Consider the following 13,960-nt stretch of genomic DNA (forward strand, 5'->3'; position numbering starts at 1 on the left):
ATGGTCTCAGGCCCCGTCAAAGAATCCAACACACACACTCGCACACGCATTTGTATTATCCTACAGCAATAATTTCTTTTCCCAAACAATACAAATGTAGAAATATGTCATTTGCCAGGCACAAACGAAATCGAAGAAACGAAGCAGAGTGCAGAACAGAAATGAAGATCGATGCTCCATAACAGTACGAAGAAGTTGAGCTGGGACGGGAACTAAAACTGGGACTGCGCAGAGGCAGTCGAGCAACATGTGCGCCGCTTTGTAACGCCAATTATGTGCCCATAATTCGAAGGCATTGTCTGAGCAGGCACAAAAGACTAAGCGAGCCGAGCATTACACGCAGCAGCAGCACAAGATTAGTTCCCAAAGAGGAGAGAGAGAGGGAGCAAGCGATGCGTAGCCAAGCGGTAAATGAACAGCTCACGGAGCGCATTTGAGCGCATCTTCAGCCCAGGTAGCAAAACTCACTCTCACTCAGTGCTACGATCACCAGCGTTCTCTCGCTCTCATTCGCTCTCTCTCTCTTGAGTGAAGTTCGAGCCGAGCTGCCTTCGGCTGTCTTTGCGGCGCTGATCGCTAATCAGTTTGTTTGCAGACGTCGACTACGTCGGTCGTGAGCTCAGCGTCGAGAGCGAGAATTACAAGATAAAAGCAACAGCGAATCTGAAGTCAAGAAGCAGATGAAGATAAAGTTGGCGATAGAGTGAAAGTGTGCCGCAGTTAACAAACCGAGTAGCCGCAACAACAACAACAACATACAAGACCATAAAAAAGAGATACTCTCCGCGTAATTGAGATACTTTAGTTGAATAGTAGTTATCTATTTTACGCACACCGAATATAAGGCAATATGGAGAATCTGCCGCACACATTAAACTACGAGCAGTCGCGCGATTTGCCGCTTCAGCAATTTATCGGTGTCGCCCGGCAGATATTCGAGGCCAACAAAAAGAACAAGAATCAAAACAGTGATAATACGGATAGTGATATTCTGCAAAAGATTGGAGCAACAATCTTCAATTCAATTCAACTGAAGCATCCCACACTCAACGATCAACCACTCGGACACAATTCCAGTGAAGCAGCAGACATGGACTTCGACTTCCAAAATCGTGTGGTCCTCGATAGCAGCAGTGTGAATAAACTGCAGGAGCAGATCGAGTACGACAAGTTCATGAACGAAGTGTGGATCGGCATTGTGTTCACGCTAATCTTGATCTCGATGGTCTTCTGCATATGCTCATGCTTCCTGTACCATCAATTTCGTACCTGGAAACGCAATTGTAAGTATAAATTCAACAGTTCGTATAGAATTCCAAAGATCTGACGAACTGCCTTTCAACATAATCTCGCATTGATATAGTCAATATTATTGATTAGACGTTATCGCAACCAAGAGTTATTTTAGTTGGCCATTTGATTAGTTCTACCAACATTTCGATCGTGGTCTACGTGATATTCGCAACATTGTCGCCATAAACTAGACTAATGAATCAAGAACATTCTCCATAAAGTTGGCTAATGAATGGATCAATTCATGGATGACACTTATCACAAGGGTGATAATTAAATACGTTACATCCAATATCTATGCAAATCATAGAGACTGAACTAAGATAAATGGGGTTAAATGCAGCGATTAACTATGGGTTAAATAATAATCACTACATTGAGTAATATCAATATGTAAATTGACTTCAACTCAGGTGTTTTGTTGCAAATTGTCCTGCTAAATGCTGTCGAATTTTCACCTCTCTTCATAGAACTTTCTCAAGGTATTTCGGTGTCAGCGAAAATGATATCACAACAATAGCCATCAAAATATAAAAAAAAATAAATAAAAGTAGCCCAAGTGCATTAAACCAGCGTCAAGGCAACGACAGCAACAACAACAAAATGCGAGCCATAAACAACAATGTTTTAACAATGAATGTGCAGCGCATACATGTATATTAAATAAATAAATAAAATATGTAGATGCAGATCAGCCGCACCTAAATAAATAAATTCAAAGTTGAGCAACTATTACAAAATAAATTCAATAATACAACGTTGCGTGCAGTTAAACGGAGAATAAAACTGATTAGCTGCATATACTTAAATACATTTTAAAATGTATAATTAGTTTTGCATATTTATTTAATTGAGAGACTACCTCAATACGCTTTTGTCATATTAGTACTATTCATTCATTAAAATGTTTGAGTAGCTGTGGAAGTGTTGATCTTTGTGATACCTTCTCACATAGTTGCAACTCAAATTAGATCAAATTAAAAGGCGATTACTTTTAGCACAACCCACATATGTAAATGCAGCTTAGCTAATCAACAACTTCTCTCTCTTTCTCTCTTTTTAGATCACAACAATGCAAATGGCTCGACGCAGTGCACAATTGTTGATATCGAGGCATTGAAACTGCGACCCGATGTGGAGGATCCGGTACCGGAATACACATTGGTATCGGGTCTGCCCAGCTATGAGGCCGCCTTGGAGCTGTTGCATAAAACGCCGCAATCGTCGTGTTTGATTGTCTATCCAAGCGTGTTTAATGTATTCAATAAGCATGAAAGAGCGAACACGGCAGCAGCAGCAACAGCAGCAACAACACCCACGGCAACCACGGCAACAATAGATGCCGTTGCTGGGGAAGCGTCGTCGGCAACGGCGGCAACTCTGTCACAGACAGCCGCATTGTGCGAGGCAACAACTCCACTGCTTTCAACAGCAACAACAGCGATTGGCGGAACAACAACAGAAACAACACCAACTAACACACCCACATGCGAAAGCATTAAGCCCAATTTTGTGCCCAGTTATGCCGAAGTATTTGGCTTTAAGACGATCGATGAGAAGAAAAAGTCAACGAAAAGTCAAGACGACAAATGCTAAAGCTAGTTGCTCTGTATGCATTTCAGGAATATCTGTTAACCAAATGTGTTCTGTGATAATAATTGTTGCTGTTCCCAATATCATATACAATACTTAAGTCTAAACTAAGAGCTGTGATTATTGATTATCGAAAAGACAACTCGCAAGAATGCTTAAATAATATTTGATGGTAAAAGCTTGTACCTAGTTCCTAAGTAGATCATAATAAATTATACACTACAAAAATATACAAATTATTCCAAAACAAACCCTTTCTTTTCGTTTACTTTCACTGCCATCGAACTCTTGTTATCATTGAGATGACTTTCAACGTGAATAAACGATTTGATTGACAGCAAACAGCAGCAGATGCCTCAATCGCAATCAAAACTCAGTCACAGTTGCAATCGCAGTTGGTCCTTATCAGACATTCTGTTAGCAACCCCGTCAAGGGATTTCCCAGCTCAATTCTTTGTTGTGCTTTGTGCCAGTAAACTTCCGAGACGAGATTGAGACAGTTGCAACAGATTGAGAGACAGATAGATAGCTAGCTAGAGATGCAGACAGTCTGAATTTGACATTGAACAAAGGACGTGCCACGTGACTACTACGACGAATAGTTTGAATGCTAACACTGCACTCGCTTCAGTCATTTGTTTTGATAAGCTCGCTGTCAGACTATGCAAATCCGTTCATCGAGCTCTCAATTGAATCCAACGTGAACATAAATAATGATACACACAAGCTGCTAAAAATGTTTATTGCAGTTCACGCTCAGATGCCGGTTAAAAAAAAACGGCATAAATAGAAATTAATTGAATCTGTAATTAGTCGCGCTTCAAATGATTGATACACATTACAAAGAAATAAATCAAACACAATAGTGTTTTGAATAGCTAAGGTAATAATTTTACCTGTTGATTGCAAGCCCCAATAAAAATTGCAATAAGCAAGTGGCGACAATGACAAAGTTGTGTGAACAGTAGCTAAAGCTGTTGCTAACATTTAAAATGGAATTAAGGGTAATAATAAAGTAATATTCATTTAACTGCAATTCAGATTAAAGTGATAGTCTAGAAATAACCAGAGTTATTAAAGGAGATTTGTCATTATTAATTCTAAAATTATAAAAATTGCATTCTCTCAGTAGCAGATCTTATCGGCCTTGCTGCTCATTTGTAAACATCGTGCTGCAATTTTATTTGTAAAATAATATTCATTTCGATTATCAGTTAGTGATTTTTGCAGGCGAAATAAATGGAAGCATTATTGTTTATGGCAACAGCAATTGGCAAACAAAATCGTAAAGCATTATTTAAAAGACCTCGCCGTGTATAAATGAATAGTTATTGCCGGCCGGGTGATAAAACACCGCAATCGTAAAGTGACAAATAAAAATAATTCACATTTGCAACTTGACATTCAACTGAGGCGTGGTTCTGCACTCATTTGCAGCACTCACTATTCACTACTCAGTCAGTCAGAGCTATTCACTTGATATGCATGCAAAGAGAGGCGATAGGTGTTATTAGCATATTACTTACATTAATTTTTGTTGGCGACACTTTCGAGTCGTGCCAAACAATATAATTTAATTGTAATTTCTGTAATTTATGACAATTCTCAAGTTTATGATCAGTCTCACGAGTTGAGTCAGCTTTCTCAGTTTCTCAGTTCTTTCCTTCTCAACGATCGATTAGTGAAGCTTTTGTTTTTTTTTGCGGCCAACCAGAAAAAATAAGGAAAAAGTTGTTAAATTTTTGTTGTGGCGCAGCAATGTGTGCAAATTATTTCATTAGCCAAAATCGAATTCCGAATTTCGAAAACAAAACAAAACAACGCAAAAAATAAATTTCGAATATGTTGCGCATGCGCGTGGCTATCAAAGCGTGGCAAGTGCTTATAATAAATCAAAGCACGTTCGGACATGCCTCCAAAAAAAATATCTGGTTGTTCTCTGACAATGTTAACTTATGAGAGTTCTGTTAACAACAGTATTGGCAAATATTATTCCCCTACATCCCTAGACATTGGCATATTTCATCATCTCTGATAATGTTAACTTAACAGAGCTCTGTAATCAACAGCATTGGCAAATTTGATGGCTTACTTATTTTGACATTCTCATATTTCATCATCTCTGTTAACGTAAGTTCACTTAACAGAGTTCTGTTACCAACAGCATTGGCAAATGTTATTCCTCAATTCCTCAGCTATTCTCATATTTCGTATTGGTTCTACAACTTTAGTATGTTAATGAAGAATAAATAAACTATTCTCTCTAATTGTGAATCGTCACAAGGCGAGTAAACATCAGAGATGTGAAGTGCGTACTTGAGGTTTCTTGCTAATGAGTTTTTGTTTATGCAAACTAATTGCCAAGCTAATGGATTGAATTGAAATGGCTTATACAATATAATAAATAAATAGATATATGTATAAGGGCACAACTATTAACACCTTAGTCACGCTTTTCGAGCTAGAGAAACACACTATGCCATAATACCATATCATATCATGTCATCTTAAGAGTTCTCATTTGCATTTCGAACTGCAGCTCAAAAAAAGTTTATTGCAAAATGCAAGAAAACATGTGTTTGCCGTTGAGCATATCAAAATATTATACAACATAAACAACATAATTAGCTTATAATTCAAATGAAATGCCCAAATTCAAATAGTCATGCAGATGCATAGAAAGCGCATCCAAAGGGCAAACAATTTATTAAAAAACCATCTCATAGATGCAGATGTGGTGAAAGTTTGCCCTCTGGAGAGTTGTTGTTGTTGTTGTTGTTGGATTGGGCCAGGCTAATGAAACGAACAATTTATTAATAAAGAAAAAACATGCACATTAGCCCACGGATTGTGTCTCGAAACGGAATTTAGTTAAATGAATTTTCAATTAAGCGCTAAATCCATGGGCCCAAAACTCTGGAATAACCACAGACGCCCCGCCGCCGACATATGAAAGTGAAAACCGGTCGAACCACGAAAACGAACAACGACTCCAACGACGCCGACGACGATGACGACGACTCCAAATACAAATCCAAAAAACTGAAACCGAATCCGAATCCGAAATCGACGTCATACGCAATATTTGACCTACTTTTCAGAAGGCATTGCAAAAAAAGAAATAAATACAAAATGAAATACAACAGCAAAAATCGCAAGCCAGTTTTTCAAACGGTTCACATTAGTCTCCCCCAGAAGCAATGTACATAAATAAATTTATTTACACGAGAACAAAACCATTTTTATCGAAAAAAATATATGGAGAGTGGAAAAAATACTCGTGCTTTATAACTGTAAAAACTGTATATAAATATTTAACAAACGGAGCAAAAACCTCATAAATATTGTTAAGAGAGTCTATTAAACAAACGTTTATTCGGTAATTCGCTTTTGACTTTAAGCAAACTAATTGAGAAATGGTTATTCCAGTTTTGAAATATTTCAAGCAGGTTCAATATGATAAAGCTAAACATATATTTCGCAATTTTTAATTAGAATATCAAGTTTATTACCCAAAATATCAAGTTAATTACCGAAAATTCAAACTCACCGAACTCCTAAGAAATTTCAAATAAACTAATGCAAATATTATACAGTTTTCAGATCAACAGCGAATGTGATATGTATACTCGAAATACATATATATAAATTTTAAAGCAACATAAAATTAAATCATAAATATTTAATGAGGAGATTATCTAATTTTTTTGTTGTTAAGAATCCAGTATAAGCTAAATGCCTATCAAAGATAATAAAAACTGTTGAACCTATTAGAGTTTAAAGAATTTGAAATTTGTGTGAGTTTTTACCAATCAAAAAAGTCAAAATGAATCAAAGTAAAGCTTAAAAAAATCATCTTAGAAATAACAGCAATATTAGCATACATATTTATGATGTTTTCGCAGAAAGTTATGATTAATTGGCATACAAATTTAAAAAAATTAGTAATATTTTAACATCAATTTCGCTATACAACTTTTATCAAAAGTAACACAAAATTGCGGAAAGAGTTGAAAAGAATTTACACATTTTTGTTTAAATAAAATCCAGCTGTATCCGCCTTGTGGCATGTCTTGTGTCATTTCACTAAGTTCTTTAAACAATTTTTATTTGGATTCGCATTAAAAGTCACACTGCCTTAAAATGTTTGCGCCTCGTGTCGAGAATTTTATTTTTTTTTTAAATGTCTTGCCGTAATTTAGCTTTGAAATATTTATCTCTTCCCATGCGACTTGGGCAAACATCATCACATTTTACATGGCTTCTATTTTACGACCCAGAAAGGTGAATGAAAGGTTTGGCAAAATACAACAACAACAAAAGAAAAAACCAAAGACACAAAAGTAAATATGTATGAAATAAAAGGCAAACGCTATAAAGATTTTGTCTATTCTGATTTGTTTGCCTTTGTAAAATGGCAAGACAAATGCGGTGCTCGAATAAATATTTGTGGCGCATATTTACAGTAGTAAAAGCTCGAGAACATTGCCAACGTTCATAACAGCGTAGAAAGACGGTAAACAAGAGTCAAAAGAACTAATAACATACTAGTTATTTAAATAATATACCACATCATAGTAAATGAGGTATGAAAGATATAAATATAAGTATGAATCTTATGTGCTTAGCAATCACTGAGTTGAACTTGGACTTGCAAATATACTCATAAATTCAGCGTGGGTCAAGTTTGACATGTGTATAAAATGGAAAAAATACTAAAAATTGAATAGTAAAGCTTATAAATATTTGCTGTTTGTTTTAGTAAACAACAAACAGAGATAGAGACGCGAGAACGGGAACCAAAATCAAAATGCAAATAAAACTTAGATGATGTGGAGTTATGGGCGCGCTGCTAAATGTTCGTCCGACCTTAACTTGAATCCGCCTCGTAAAAAAATAGAACCAAATGTAGACAGAAAGAGAGGGACGGGAAAGAGACGGGGAGAGGTTTAACTGTTGCTATCTGGGCGCTTGCATCAGACGACATCAAAGCGCAGCAGACGGAATGTAAAAAAGGGTTTCCCAGCATCCGCAGACGCAGTTACAGATACAGATAGAGAAACTGATACAGATACAGCTACAAATGCAGTAACAGCCAGAGATACAGAGATTGAGATACATGCACATATAAAGTAGGTTGCTCGCAGGTTTGTTTGGTTGATAAGATTAACGTGTTGCACACAGTCAACTCCAACTCCAACTCCATCTCTCTTTTTCTTTCTTTCCCTCTCTCTGTTGCTCCTGCTTGGAGTTTAGTGTCTTCTGCGTATTTCGCTGTATTTTAATTTTATGGCCCAAAGATTTTATTTTGTAACTTAATGTTTGTTCGACTTGGCTTCGCTGGAGTTGATGTTGGAGTTGAAGTTGAAATTGGAATTGGATTGGAGCAGCAGGTTGTCGCCAACCAGATTTCAACAGAAATACACTAAAAAAGAGAAGAGAAGAAAAAAAGAACAGATGGGATTTGCATTTTATTACCCCTCTTAATTGTGGCTATTTGTAGTGCTTAGAATTGGGGTATTTGTTGTGACAACATTGGCTTACAGCACACATAAAGCCCAGGATTATGTCTTAGCATACTTAAGCAAAGTCTAAACATAATAACTAAAGTCATCTCTTTAAAGTGGAAACTTATTTTTAGTAGCAACTTCTTCATTCTTTATTCTACTCGATAAGCAGTTCACTCGAATGCGCTGAACATCGATTGGGTTCACTCGATTGGCTAATAAATTGGATTAACACTGCAAAAGTGAGCAAATGTTTATCAATTAAAAACAATTTGAGGAAAATTAACACGCCAAGAGGAAACTAAAGTGCCGAGATTGTTAATTGTTATAATGAGAGAGGTTCATTTAGTCGCAAGTTCAAAGTACGTTCAAACAAAAGACAATTGCTTAAACATTGAAACAACTAACTATCATGTGGAATTTAGAGAATTGCTCAGCCATAAATTGTAGCCGGTTTGCATGGATCAGACAATGTCACAACTTCCGCAAGAATCTTAACTACACGCAACACTGAATCCATTGTGCAACTAGGAAACCAGAAACGTCTCTATGTTCGTCTTCATCTGCGTGTCATAGTTTGTGTGTTCTATGGTTTCAATAGTCCACTTCTAGATGTGGACTGTCCTACAGTTTATTGGTCTACTCTGTGGGTAGTGAAGTGGAGAATGAAAGAAGTGGCACCTCTCTGTATTCGCATGGTATCACCTGAAGACCGCACAGACTACCACACAAATAGATGCTGACTTGTGGTCAACACTAGAGACAATTGGCTATTGTCAGATCTGATCTGTGCATTTGACTTCGATTGGTTTTTCTAAATAGATGACTCTAGGTATGAGTTCAACCAATAATCTCCATAACTCCAATTTGAATTGTGGCACTCATAAATTGCCCCCACTCCCCTTCCATTTTCCATTGCTTTTGCCTTTGCCTTTCTCAGTCGCGCTCTTTGACTCTTTGTCAAATTATTTTTATCGCTTGCATATTGTTATGACATTCGTTAGACTTCTTTATGTGCCGCTCTCCCAACTCTAACTCCGTTTGACTTTTCATTGATAAAGTTATCAGCCTGTGGCTATGGGTCTCTGTGACATTACGGTTCCGTTCCATTCACTTCCATTTTCCATCGTTTTTCTTAGTTTTCTTTCGCTTGACTGTTCTGTTTAGTTTTTCGTTGTTGTTCGTTTCTCGCTTTTCTTTTGCTTCCTTTGGTGCTTTGTGGTTTGGCTCACACACAAACACAACCGTTTCCTTTATCAACTGCGCCACGGCAAAAAGGAAGTATCTTCGTATCTTTAGAGAGCACTTTTTATCTGCCGCTGCCTTTTGTCCAACGACATCAGCAACAGCAACAGCAACAACAGCAACAACAGCAACAACAACTTGCAACAACTTCATGCATATATGCGCTTAGCTGATTGCACTCCGGGGAGTTTTCCTTTCATAATTGGTACAAATTGTGTTAGCTCTTTGATATTGAAAACTGAAACTGAGCATTTTTCCCAGGCTCAAGTCGTTGATAGCACTTATACAGAAGATAATATACTGCAGATCGTTCAGCAATATGATATTGAGAATCCCCAAGGTACAATTTAACTAGCAAAGATAAAACCGCATATCATTTGAGGAAGAAAATCACAGAAAGCGTTAGGTATACGCCCTTATCAATTTACAATTTAATTGGTAAATTCGAATTCATTTAATTGATTCGCGTTTTAACAATCGCAATTACATTAATGATTATCTACAATGTTGCTGTAAATCACGAATTGAGTTGCAGATGTTCAGCTTATCAATAAATGATAGCTTCGTGCGCATTTTTCGAAATCGCCATGAAATTAATGTTTTAAAAATGCAACAAAAAACAACAATAAAAAAGCTGTTGATTTACTTGTCTAATCAATTCAATCATGTCGATGTCATTGTCAATAAATGTCGAAAAATAGATTAATGTTTGTTTGAAGACCCCAAGTATCGCATCCTAGGTAAAAACAAATGAATATGCTAGAGAAGAGATAAGAATTATTCGATTTCTGTGTTTATTTTAAAACTTGTTTTTATTTTACTTATATATAGAAATAAATAATTAATATATATTCGACACTCAATAAAATGAAAACAATATTTCTTTGAACTTTGTCCATAATTCCGGGTGAATGAATTATGTGCGAGAGTTTCGATTTAATCTCCGTGTATATATGCTCGTATATAATTGGAAATTTATGATGTACTTAAGATGTCAACGCCTTCTTCTCTAGAAGCGAGAATTAAGCACTAAAATGAGAATAAGAAAAGTTCTCTGACACTTGTCGCACTTATCGACAACTAATTCAAATATTTCATTTATTAATGTTGTCAAATGCTAAGAAGAAATCGATGTTTCAACCATTACCTAATTCATTATGGCTAGACAAAGAGTTTACTATGCAAATTTAATTAGCTATATCCATCAAGAGTAAATAGTCGCAACATTATGAAATCGAAAGGTTCTCTCATCCCACAACCGGTTTTTGGTTTGTTTATAATATGGCAAAAAATGGGAGAGCGAAAAAAAAATAAACATTTAACATGTCGTATAGCACCTCACCTTATCGACATTATCTACAATTATTTCGACTGTTTGTTTGGCAAATAAATCAACACTCACTCGTACACACGCTGAGACTGACCTGTGTCTAGAATTTGTTAAGCGTGTTGAATCTGTTTTTTCTGTAGTCTTTTTTTGTTTTATTAATATTATGTGTAGTTTTGTTGTATTTTCCTAAATCGTGTTTACTGCGCACATTTGCGGCTTGAACTTGGCATTGTTTACTTTGGATCGTCATTCATTCATTCAGAAACGGATCTTCAGATCTTCCTAACTTGTTGACATGGTTTTTCAAATGGGATTTGTTTGTACATCGCTTTACGTGTATTTAAATTTTCAATACTCTCGCTCTCGTGTGGTTTCGAGGTTTGCTTATGGTTTTCATGTGTGCTCAACAGAACCAAAGATTGATTTATAGATATGCGTGATTTTCAGCAATGATTACGGTTTCGCTTGCAAGTTTATTCTTATGAATGGCAAGCCAATGTTTAACTTCATCTATAAATAATTTCATCTATTCTATTTAGCTAACTAACTCTAATTACTATTAAGTGCTTAAATAATTAGTCACTATTGCTGTTAAAAAGAAATGGGTTTCGTTCGTCACACATCTGTTGCTGATCTTAGCTTTAGTTGACATATGAATATAATCGCCAGATTTGAGAATATGAGACAAGACGAATACAAGTTATTTACGAATATGACTACCCAGATAAATTTTAATTAAACAAATAAACAATTTAACATCCCAAATAAAGTAAATAAAGTTATTGAAAAGAAAAATGAAAATTTAAATTGGCACTCTGGGGTTAAATACATAAAAGCAAAGGCACCGAAAGTGAGCAGTAACTGATATTGCGTAAAGAAATTAATTTCGTAAGTAATGTAACCAATTTAACGATATATTGATTTTGTGATAAATTCTTATTAACACTATCAAATAGCTTAGCTTACATGACTTATTACCATAATACAAATTAAGTAAGGCCACATATTTGTATTTTAATTGCAGATAATTTGACTGCACACTTTAAAAACTTTGTAATTAATTGTAGAATATATTATATATTCTATATTATAATAAAATATTAACATAATTCTATAATCTTTGCTAAAGTGCGACTCATATTACAATTCCGTTGAATAATTTTCCCTATTAACGTATAGTATTCATTACCAGTATTCATAATATGCAACACACTAAATCTTTTGCAAGTGATTCAATCTATTTTGGGGTAAGTTCACCACTATATTACGTGCTTTTGGTCAAAATCCCTTCCACACACATCTTGTGTCTAAACGCAGCTGCTCGAGAGGAAACTGTCAAGCATTTCCTTTTTTTCTGATGATTCAATTCGATTATGTCTTCGGTTACTTTAGGAGCACTTCCGAGTAACCCACATATCATCTAACATAACAGCTAAATAGTTAGGCTCAGAGTTTCTCACATAATTCACGACACACACACATGACACAACAATCTCAACCCACACACACCTAAGTACTACACCACACACTGATTGAGATACGTGTTCATCAATGAACTCTGTCTGTCTGTTTTTTCGTCTGGCCAGGTCTCAGATTTTCTCATGCCTTTTGTCTCCGATGGCTGTCTGTGCGAAATTACTTCCGTTTTGCTGCAACTGCAAAGTGTCATTGTTGCATCATGTCTGCCACTCTGCCACAGGCTCTGCCACTTTTGAATACGGGGACGGGATTGCGATTGGATTTGCTAGTTGAATCTCTTCGTAAAGGGAGAAAGGCAAATTGTATGCAACATTGCGCTTTTTTTTTGCTCAGTTTCCTGATTACACTCACTGTACACCCTCTCTCATATGTTTCTTGGGATCTCTGTTGTTGTTGCTTTACATATGTAGGCCTTTTGTTTACCAACCTGTTAGCCCACAATGACAACTCATCTGGTAATTTGAGCACGTAAACTGAGACATTAATGCCACATATGAGAAATATCGTTTACCTTTTTCCTCTTCTTTTTTCTTTAATGCATCTTTTGACAGTTTCGTTTGAACTGGCTCACATGTTATTATAGTTATTATTTAAGTGTTCTTAGAGTATTTTTCCAAAAAAAAAAACAATGACTGATGTGCGAACGCTCACATGACAGTTATTTGTCATTTTTTTTGGGATTATTTTGACATATTGTTCCTTCTTTTAAATAACTTAACTGGAAATGAAATCGCTTTTAGTCAAACATTTGAAATATATTTGCGATTTGCAATTTAAAATAAACGTGTTTTTAATTTATTTTGCAATATAATATTTTTAATAATAAAACAAATCTGCAAATTGTCAAAGACTTTTGTAAAGATTATTTAGAGTTCAGGCTTCGTAGTCAACCATTTTCATGGCTATTAAATAATTTGCAATATTAATTGCACACACAACTTGCAATTTTAGAACATTTAAAAAGCTAATTTTGACATAAAAACTTGCCAATAACTGACATTTAATGATTTCTTAATGCTTAAACAAAATAGAATAGAATAGAATAGATTAACAAACAACTTTTCATAGAAAGTTCACTACTCAATTTAATAACAAAGGCATTGAATTGCATTAAAGTTGTTCAACCCTTTCGGTTAAAGTTCTATATCAATGCAGTCATCACTTTCATATAACTCGACTATGGCTTAAAACCCCTTCTCTCAGACTTCAACACCTTCAGCAGCTGCTGCTCAGCCCCATTAACCACATTTGGAATTCAATATTTGAAAGCCACTCCATTCCCCCACCTGAGTCGGCTATTGTCAATGCCTTTTGCTGATAGTAAAAGACTGGAGGCAACTGCTACGCCCACTTGGACACGCCCCTGACTTCGACACCGCACTGCACTGCACCGCATCGCGTACAACTTCACTTGTCAATTCTCAATTTCAAACTGCAAACGAAGCGTAACCAAAGTTTTGCATCAACTTCAGCTACAACTGCAACAACACCAACAGCAACAAATGCAACTCAA

The 13,960-nt window shown here is 35.9% G+C and overlaps 1 protein-coding gene across 1 annotated transcript; it reads left to right on the plus strand.

Moving 5' to 3' along the window:
• The first annotated feature begins 570 nt into the window (after positions 1-570).
• On the plus strand, positions 571-3,137 carry LOC132792297 (protein commissureless 2). Its single transcript, XM_060801597.1, has 2 exons — positions 571-1,283; positions 2,357-3,137. The coding sequence occupies exons 1-2, from the start codon at positions 851-853 to the stop codon at positions 2,887-2,889; spliced, it is 966 nt and encodes a 321-aa protein (XP_060657580.1). The 5' UTR covers positions 571-850; the 3' UTR covers positions 2,890-3,137.
• Positions 3,138-13,960: the final 10,823 nt, after the last annotated feature.

This window comes from Drosophila nasuta, chromosome 3, assembly GCF_023558535.2.
Source record: "Drosophila nasuta strain 15112-1781.00 chromosome 3, ASM2355853v1, whole genome shotgun sequence".
In the NCBI taxonomy this organism is placed as follows: Eukaryota; Metazoa; Arthropoda; class Insecta; order Diptera; family Drosophilidae; genus Drosophila; species Drosophila nasuta.